This window comes from Nipponia nippon, unplaced genomic scaffold (assembly GCF_047370975.1).
Source record: "Nipponia nippon isolate SJK-2023a ecotype South Korea unplaced genomic scaffold, ASM4737097v1 scaffold_5, whole genome shotgun sequence".
Classification (NCBI taxonomy): Eukaryota; Metazoa; Chordata; class Aves; order Pelecaniformes; family Threskiornithidae; genus Nipponia; species Nipponia nippon.
Window position 1 is genome coordinate 27365015 of NW_028262369.1, and position 9937 is coordinate 27374951.

The following is a 9937-nucleotide window of genomic DNA, read 5'->3' on the forward strand; positions in this document are numbered from 1 at the left end:
TCTTCTCTGTTGTATCAAACCTCTCGCACTTTGTGTACAAGTGTTAAGTGTTACAGAAACAGCTAACTCTTTCAACTTGTTTTACATTAAAAATACGATGCTTAAGAAACTAAGTCATTATCTTCACTATCTTAATGTTTTCATAGGGAAAATATTAGGCAAGTTGGATAATTGTAACTTTTAGGCATTAGTCCTATCTGCCATTAACGGCTGCACAACACATGAGAAATCATGCATTCAACTGAGAAATGTTCTAACAGTTGTTTGAGTCTAAAGCACGTTTCTGTGAATATGCTTACAAATAAGGTTTCCGTTTATGTTGTAATGTAGTTTATTAGAGGAATGCTGAGACTGCTACTACAAACTCAGAGACTGGCAGAATTATGGTTGTGCAAGTTGAATATTGCCTCCTTGCATTTAGTGCAATATAACACTATCTTATGCATTCTTTTTTCCTGTAGTTTAGGCTGCCACATTTAACTTCCATAATGTCAATGTTGTTTCCCGAAAATACTTCATACAGATTTTCCCTGCGACAAGTGGGCGACAGCCTTTTGCCTCATACCAAAGCCAAGTATGTTTGTATGTTTGAGGCTAAGAAAAACAGTATCTAGTAATTAAAGCCCATACAGTTTTCTGTACAGCATAAACCATGGCAGCCCCTAAATTTTAACTGTGATCTTTAGATCATGGTAATGGTCTTTTGATTTATTCTGAGTGTGTAACTCCTCCTATGTTAAAAAAAATATATATATCCATCACACAATACACTGATGCAGTTGTTCATCATGAGGTGGAAATTTTGAATCTCCTGCATGGCCTTTCTCTGCACTAATAAGGTGATTGACAGCAACAGTAGATTTTCAGCTGAGTCAACGGTGTTGGATGAGGTATAATTCACCAGTGAGTTTCAGATAATTTGTTGAGATGCTGGAGATGCATGTTTTTCTATTCAGAGCTTTGTGGGGAATACATTTTAGAGGATACAGAAACCTGCTACCAGTGTGTCTTCTGTGCCTTCAGTGTGCTTTGTCCCTACCTCTCCATTTCTGATCTTAATTCTCTGTCCAGGCCTGTCTGTCCCCTCCTCCATGTCCACCCCAGCTCTGACTTTTTCTCAAGCAGCCTCTTCCAATCCAAGTCGTCTTACCCAGGTAGCTGCCTTCTTTCAGACAAGCTTCCCAAATCCTAGGGAGATTCTACTCCATTCTCCCTTAACAAGTCCCATTTCTCATCATGTAGTCAGTCAGTCCCTGTCTTCAGTCTTTTTCCTTTTGCTCTGTCTCAGTTTGCTTGCTTCCACTCTCATTGTGCCTGCACAGGTTTCCCAGTTTTCTTGTGATGTCAGTCACAGTATTTTTTTCCCTTCCCTCAACTATCATCTGTTTCCAATCTCATTACACTCCTCTTCCTAGTTCCCAGTCCTAGTGTTTTTCCTCTTTGTATTTTAATCAGTTTTGTTTCCTTTTTGGCTTAGATGCCATTAAGGTGGGGTCACTGGGTAGGCACACAGTAGAGATGAGCTGTCTGCTCTCTGTTTGAAGCCTGCTTTCTTACTTGCTTGGGACAACTTGAGAACAGTAAGTTCGTGGAAACTTTGTCTTGGCTCACATAACCCTGACTTTGAAGGATCGACTTGACTTTCTTTTCAGTAGACAATTGATCAGCAGTAGGATCAGTAGAAGTTTCAGACAGGCAACTTTTTTCATGCATACTCCAGAGCCATGCTTCCTGTTTTATTGTATAAGTTACTGTTCGTTTTAAACGCGTAGCTTGCTTTTATTTAATGAAAGTCTGTCTGCGAGTTTTCTTTATGATGAGCCTGAAGGGGAACTGATACACTGAGAAGGATAGTTACTTAAATTTCTTTCTTTATTTTTAAATGTACATTGATCAAGTTTTTTAAATTAGCAGGCGTTGCTGTGTCTTATAAAATTGGGAGCTGTGAACAAAAAGAGCAGGATTAGTAATACAGCATTTGGCATCAACTGTTGTGTGTCCTGCTTCCTTGGATGCTTGATTTCTCATCTTTAATGCTGCAGTAATACTGGATTTGTAAATGGAATAGCTTACAATTTGTGTACTTACTTCAAAAGTTTTTATTTTTCTCTCTAAAAATCAATTTTAAGTTGGTCTGATGATCTAGATACCAAGTTTCTTAAGCATACAAGTGTTAGTGGAATTCCAGTGTACGTCTGAGAATTATTTCTTGCAGTAGGATAATAGCTTTCATGTCACAGCTATGTCAGTGATAGTGAATATCTGTGTGGGATCAGATATTAGTAACATTGTTCAGACCTTGTATTTTTCATCACGAGAACGACATAGGAATAGTGAAATTATAGGTCTTGATTTTAATACTGATTCATCCTCTGTCTTGCTCCCCAATAAATTCTATTATAGTGAATAATGAAGTAATTTAGGTGGTAATTTTTACTGATGTATATTTAAAAAAAAAAAAAAAAAGAGTAGCACATCAGCCTAATCGCATTAAGTCCCCTGCAAACTGTTATTTAAGATGTAAATTGTATTTGTGACTTACTGTTTAATTATTTCAACTTGCAATGTGCTTTTCCCTCTCAATTGAAAAATAGATCAGGGTTTCCAAGGACAGTTTGGTAAAATGAACCCTCCTTCTGTCCCTTGGGACCATGGGACCCCTACCCATTTTCCTCTCCTCCGAGGAGCGTGGCCTTACAATATGCCTCAGAACTACATGCAGCAGGGAAATGCCAGCTATCCACCGAACAAACCTTTCTACCCTCAAGGTACTAGAACTAGTATATGAATCAACAGCTCATGCAACATGTCTCTTTACTGTCTCAAAGGCTTTAAAAGCCAAGGAATCATGTTTCACTTGCTAGGCTCCCTGGAACCATAATGAATCCAAGAGTCAAATCAACGCTTCGGCTTCCTGTATGGATGGATGAAAATCTTTGTGGGAGGGAAGGGGTTAAATCAAATTCTGAAATCTGAGCCAATTTGCAGTCTGTTGCACTTCTAGCCTCTTCCTCCTTCACTGCTGCTGTCTCACTGTAGAGCCACCTCTGCTTCAGTAGAGGTTAAGATGATGTGCCCATGAGCATGTTAAGAATATGAAGACATTTTTGTCCTAATTCATTTTATTCGGCTTTTGTACCTTGCCTTGTAGAACAACTTACATAGGTTAAAAACTTGCAAGGCCATGCAATAATTCAGGTTGGAAGGGGCCTCTGGAGGTTATCTAGTCCAACCTGGCTGCAGTCAAAGCAGCGCTAGCTTCGGAGTTAGATCAGGTTCAGTTATTCAGGGTGCTTTGAAGGACTGACTTTTATCTCAGCTCTTTCCGATGCTAGCGAATGGTAAAGGTCTTCAGCATCTGGCAGGATTGGGAAAGGCTGTAGGAAAAAGACCTTTGGCTCCACTAAGAGAGAAACTATGCCCAAATTTTACTTGGAAGGTTTGCAATTACCATGTTGCTGGGTCCCCTAGTATAAAATGAGAGATACTGGCACCAAATCCTTTTTTCAAAATCTAAGCTATTGCCTGTAGCAAGGTTTCCAAGTGAGACCCATAAAACTGAAACTGTTTTTGTTGAATAACTAAAGTAATGCAACACAATGATGTATTGGCGATTCTGAGGGAATTTTGGAGATAGGATTAAAGTAATACTGCATTGTCCCATTAAATGGGTTAGTTGTACAGATAGCGTTTGTGTCAGTCTAGTAAATGGCTTTATTTCTAAGTAAGATTAATACATTGAATATAGCCAAGCACTGTTAAACATATTTAATTTGCTGAAGTAATTGTAATCCATTTTCTTTTAGCTGGTCCACTGATGCAGAGTAACCAGCGGTTCTCGCTTCTGTCTCAAGGACACCCACACTTGAATCTGAATTACATTCAACAGAAAAAGTGAAATTTAATGGGATTGTGGGTGGGTGGGGGGAGGGGAGGAAAAAAATTCAGGTTCTGATTTAAAATCTTAATGCAACATGTTTAGATACAAGATTATTTAAGACTGTTTTTAAACTGTATCATTTGTACATAGATATGAACTATAGTTTTTACTAGTATCACAAAACTGAGTGATACAAATTTCATCTATTTTATTACCCTATTTTTAAGGGGAATTGTGTTTTGTTTTATCTTGATAAACTGTAAAGAGAGATAATTTTTAAAATTAAGTTCTTTATTTTCTATTAGCTGTATTCATACTTTGGTTGCTTCAGACTTTATATATATTGTTCTAAAAAAAATAAAATTAGAAGGGGATTTCATGTGTTTAAAAGTTTGTCACTTCTATTCTTTACAGAACTATGTAGTGCCAAAAAACTTTTTAAAAGAAAAATAAAACTGCAAAAAAAGGACACAAGACTTTTTCCTCTTCCCTGTTTGCATGCATGCTTGCATTTAGCTCTAAGTAGGAAACCAGGATAATAAAAATGGGTTTACTTTAGATATCTTGAAGAAGAGATGAAAGATGAGCAGCTATAACGAGTCATACAATCAGTGTACCTGTTTTTCCCCATGCGGGTGTCATTGCATGTGCTATTCACAGCCTGTGTGTGGTCTTGTAAAATACTTGATTTGAGGGAAGAGTACGCCTGCTTTTCTGTTCATAAGCTTTGCAAAATAATATGAAAACACTCTAGAAAAATCAGGCTGTACTATGAAGTACTTTTAAAGAGGACTTTCCATAAATTCACTGGGCGTACTACTTTTTGTGTTGTCAACGCTCATCGGACAACAGGCGAAAAGACTTAAGCCATAGATGCAGCGTTCAGGAGATAAACCTGTCAGTCCCTGCTCCTGAAGCAAGACTATGAACAAAGGGATGGTGCACAAGGGGTTTAACTCAACTTATTTCCTGTGATTATATAATTAAATGTACTAAAATGAGAAGTGTAACTTGAGTAAGAGCTTAATTATTCTTCATTTGAAAAACAGGGACTTGCTGAATGCTAACTTCATTCAGAAAAGGTAGAGCTGAGCATAATTGAGTCAATATATTCTGTCCCCAGTCACAGGTAGGCCACAAATTACGCTCAAAGTAGGGGTTTACTGTCTTTAAATATACTGAATAACTTCTTGCCTGAAAAGAATTAAGTGGTGCTGTGTACTCCTTGAAGCTTCTAAACTGTCTGATAGCAGCATCAGAAGCAGCATATCATTAGACTTCAGGATGATTCTTACAAAGGAACCAGTAACAGCTGTGTGTCGGAGAGCTGTTTTAAGTTAACTCTTGCTTTTAGTAAACACACTGGATTACAACAGTCTTAGTTCCTTTCCTGTACTGGAGGTTTGAGATAGTTCAGGCTGGTAGCTCTTCAGTGTTTGTAACTTGAACATATTCTCACTTTGGCAACTGAATGCAGTGGCTGTTTGTCAAAACAGTGCCCTGATTTGAGAATGAAGCCAGCTTCGACTAGGGGACATCTGAACAAAGTATTATGAAAGAAACGGCAAGGAGCCTTTAAAGACAACCCCCCCCTTTTTTTTTATTGCTCTTCACTAGTTTTTACAGGCCTTGAGAAAAACAATTCAAAAATAATCCTTGAATTCTATCACGAAGTTGAGTAACTAACTACATAAAAAGTATCCTTAGTTTTCTTTTAATTAAAAAACAAACACGACTTGTACAAGAGGAGAAGGATTAAAGAAGTGGACTGCTAAAGCAGCCGGTACATATCCAGCTGTCCCGTAAAGCAAATAGGACAGTATTAGACTGCAGTTCAAGGTCCTTAAACTGCGTGCTGGATTTGGTTTGTTATTCATTCCCTCGCCGACTCTTCTTGTGACTTTTCTTAGATCTGAAACAGAAAAAAAAAAAAGCTGTATGACACAGTACTAGTAGTTGTTTTGAAAGACCAAGGTGAGTCATAGGAGTAAGTGGTGTATTCTGTGGTCAGGTATGGATAGTGTGACATGCGTACAACACTGAGGGAGGCACTGTCTGAAATATTTCATCTCCAACATTGTAAGACCTTCAGTCCCCAAGATTAAATGACAAGTAAGAGCTCCTACAGCAGTACAGACACCCTTAAGAAACAGGCCAAGCCTTTACCTTTCAGGTGATTTGGAATGACTTCTGTGTCTGTGACTACGATGATGCCCTATGAGATAAAGAGGTAACAGTTACTTCCATAGACCCGGGAATTCTTTTTTTGTTTTGCTAATGCAATCTGCTGCTAGTGACCAAGTGTCCTAGATACTGCAAGAACAACCCTAGCCTTAGTGAGGCACTCAAATTAACCTCCTGACAAATATCTGAAAAACAAACATACTCAAGGCAATTTTGCATGTATTAAAGGCATTCCCCAGCTGTGCTTTCATATAACTAGCAGTTTTATGAGCCAGATTAAGCACCTATACTACCTTCTTGATACCATGACACAGATTTTTCCTGCAGTGGATGTTCTGCCAATAAAGATTTGCCAGAGTTAATCTGTAAGTGACAAAAATACCTGGAGATTTAGATCTTGATCTGTGGCGCCTCTCCCTGGATCTGCTCCGGTGTCGTCTTGGGCTTTTGCTGCGATGCCTCTCCCGGCGTGGTGATGGACTGAGAGAAAGGAAGCTTTTAAGATAGCCATACTAAAAATGCACACATTCTAAGATTAAATAATAGAATAAAAGACTACCTTCTTCTCTTTGGAGAGCGGCTTCGCCTGTAATTGGGGGAGAAAAGAAGGAGTCACTAAAAATCATGAGCAGAACCAGCTGTTTAATTTCCCATATTCTCCAGCAACAGCACCGGGGCTTCCCTTGCGCTCCCCCGTGTCCTCAGTTAGCGTGTGTCTGGCCTGCTGCACAAGAGGCAGTACGTGCTTCTGGACCGGCCCATAGAGTGAGCAAACCAGGTTAGTGATGAGTTTTTCCTGGCTTATTATCTAAGAACAATTAACAGGATTTTCTCTGCAGCTTCTGGCTTACATGAAAACAAAGCACTTTGTTCTCCTCAATATCTTCACTGTATTGTCAAATTTAGCTGAAGTTGGCCAGCAAGTTCAAGAGTTACTGAAGGACTAGAGAAACAGGCAGACAGGTTGACTGTGGCTGTGCACTGCAACTCCTTACTTCAGAAGGTGACTAAAGGAATTGGGAGGTGTAAGAGAGTCTGGCTGAATTGTCATCTTCGCTTCTATGCTTTGCTCCAGCCACCTGCAGTACAATAGGTAAAAATATTGCTCACGAAAAGCCACGTTACCTTCTTGGGGACCTGCTTCGGCTCCGCCTGTATCGCACAGCCGGAGATCGGCGAGGTTTATCAAGGTCTCTGTAGCCTCTTCTGCGGTGGTCAGGAGAGGGTGCTCGTTCCAGCTGGAAACAATGGTGGGGGGGAAGGTTCTGTGAGTCTCGTTTCATCGAGGTTTTTTTATCTATCAATAAAGATTTCTGAACAATTAATATAAATGACAAAAGTCACACAATCAAGCTTCGCCATCCTCAAGTATTTCATATTCAGAAGTGAGTGGTACTGCTTAAGTTTGCCAACTGGAAATTAAAGTGGCCACTTCTCCTACTGTTGATTCTACTGTAACTTTCATGATCACCTTTAGTTCTCTCCATTATATATGTATGCAAAGCAATTTATCTGAAATATGTTTAACACAGAACAGATCCAGATTTGTGAATTTCAGGAGACAGAAAAGCTTGACAAACACAGAGCACTTGAGAACTGCTCCAGGGTCTAACAAGTTCTCACAAGCAGCTTATATGAAAATACGTTAAGGGGGGAAATAAGAGTTGCAAGCAGCTTCCTGATGCCCCCCCTCAAATATTTCTCATAGGCCATAAAGTGTTCTGCGGTGGTTCAGCACCAGCTTTAACTATCGCTTTCCAAAACAGTTCACCAACCTTTTCATCTTCCTCTTCCTCCTCCTCACTGGATTCTACATCATCCATATCTTCTTCCAAAGCACTAACACGAGGCTCGAGTTGCTCAGCTTCTTCCAGAACGTATCGTTTCTAGGAAAAATTACAACTTCATCTTATATTACATAACCCAAGTAAGAACAAACACCTACGGAGGCATCTCGTGTGCCAGAAGGGCCTGTATCACAGCTTTATGGAACAAGCCAGTAGCTGACACAACTATTGAATCTGATGCAGTTAAGAATTCCATAACCATCTACTTTTCCAAACCTGTAATCGAGGCAGAATGATGTCGCATACGCGTTCCTCGTGGAGCAGTTCATCAATAAATTCATCCACGTGCATCAGTTCAAATTCTGGAGGGGGGGGGAAATAGCATTTAAAAGACAAAGAAGATTAACACTAGTGACTAAAGATGAAACACTTCAGATAATTTATGTCAAGTGGGCTGTACAAACAACAGTTCAAAATCATTCGCAAAGATGAGGAAAATCATTAGGCCTATCTTGCAAAAGGGAAATTACTGCACAGCTACGATTAGCAGATTCACGGTGCTTAAACCAGCACTCAAACGGTATTTCTTTGGTATTTATGGAACTGCGTTTCAGTGCCCAACGGAAAACACAAGCACTTAGGGAAAGCAAAATAAGCAAGGCAGTTCTCATTTGTACAAGTCTGCTAGACCAGCAACAGACTATCCAAAGGATGAATAAGTCAAAGTAAGGTTTCAAAAAGGTGGTTACACCACAATTTTTTAAGCTTATATTACTAAATAGAATATTTAGTTTTATCTAGCATGATACCTTTTTTTTAACTAAAGGTCATCTATGAGGTACTAAGAAACCACAACTATGTAACAGTGCTTACCCCCGTTTCTGTTCTGACTTTTTATTTTTCGATAGTCGTTGTACAGTGGTTCAAGATACTTGTAGCAGTCAATGGCAGTGCCTGTCAATCTCATGTACAACGCACCAAGCATTCGGACATACCTGAAAAGTAAACCATTTCATGTATCTGAGTTTTTTGCACAGTTAGCAGTTTTAGATAAAAGAGTTTTCCCCGTAAGTTTCTGAGGAAAATCAGTACACTAAAATAGAATACGTGACCGTTTAGATGTTCTCCTCCAAGTACTCAAGTATATATATACACATATAAAAAATATATATAGCCGAGTATACGTATATAATCTCTGTACGGGTGCATTATCACTCACAAAGACAAAAGAAATACTGAAGAAAAAGTAGATTAATGCGTCTCCCTTAATGCATTCCAAATACTTCAGGCAGAGGTATATCACCAAGGAGAGCACATCTCACACGGGCAAGCCATTCCAACAGCCCAAGCGAGAAGGAGAGCAGTCTCGAAAGCAAGAGGAAGGACATGCTTTTTAGCAAGAAGGCCCACTAAAAGCTAAACCCTGCACTGAGGTTTCCCTGGCTGTTTCAGGCAGTTTCATCCCGTACGACAACCAAAAGAGGGAAATACCAGGCTACCAACTTACTTGAAGTCCTCGTTTTTTATGAACTCCACGATGATGTCCTTTTCGGGCTGGATCTGCAGCATCTTCAGCGTCAAGCACAAGAAGGGCGTAGGCTTAATGTTCCCGCCATAGACGCCCCCCACGTACTTCAGCTCCATGGCCTTGTCCACCACCAGCTCGGCTAGGAGAGGGACGGGCCATCAGCGCGGGCTCCTCACCGGGCTCCCCGCCGAGTCCCCTCCCGCCCCAGCCCGCCCCGCCATACCCGTCAGGCCGAAGCACTCCTCCTTCCAGTACTTGGACTCGTAGATGCGGGTGCGGATGATCTTCTCCACCAGGTACTGCGGGTTGGTGCCGTGGATGCTGTGCGCGTCCTTCACCGTCCGGTTCGCCATGGCCGCCGCTAGACAGCTCCCCTCCGCTCTGCGGCGGGCCGCCCCGCTCCCCTTCCGTGAGGGGCTGCATCCGCTTCCGGGACGCTGCCGCCGCCGCCGGCCGCCATCTTATCTTCGGGCTATAACATCCCTTCCGGCCGCGGCTTCGGGGCGCCAGGCACAAACATGGCGCCTTTGCTGCACCGCCTCTTCCCGCCTGTGCGCG

At 40.9% G+C, this 9937-nt stretch overlaps 2 protein-coding genes across 7 annotated transcripts in view; one reads left to right on the forward strand and one right to left on the reverse strand.

The window, feature by feature from the left end:
- TUT4 (terminal uridylyl transferase 4) overlaps window positions 1-5461 on the forward strand; it is a 52447-nt gene extending 46986 nt beyond the window's left edge. For 5 of the 6 annotated variants that reach the window (XM_087734528.1, XM_087734526.1, XM_087734530.1 and 2 more), the window contains 2 exons: window positions 2595-2768; window positions 3807-5461. In XM_087734528.1, coding sequence (XP_087590654.1) covers window positions 2595-2768; window positions 3807-3898 — 266 coding nt within the window. In that variant the 3' untranslated portion in view covers window positions 3899-5461. The remainder of the gene's footprint in view (window positions 1-2594; window positions 2769-3806) is intronic. The other variant, XM_087734531.1, reaches the window with a different exon arrangement.
- A 117-nt stretch (window positions 5462-5578) lies between these two features.
- Window positions 5579-9876, reverse strand: PRPF38A (pre-mRNA processing factor 38A). The gene is made up of 10 exons (XM_009461262.2): window positions 9603-9876; window positions 9359-9518; window positions 8725-8846; window positions 8128-8213; window positions 7840-7950; window positions 7190-7302; window positions 6624-6650; window positions 6447-6544; window positions 6047-6095; window positions 5579-5792 (listed from the first exon to the last, which is right to left on the reverse strand). Exons 1-10 carry the CDS (start codon window positions 9730-9732, stop codon window positions 5750-5752), a joined length of 939 nt encoding a protein of 312 aa, XP_009459537.1. The 5' UTR covers window positions 9733-9876; the 3' UTR covers window positions 5579-5749.
- Between the last annotated feature and the right edge of the window lie 61 nt (window positions 9877-9937).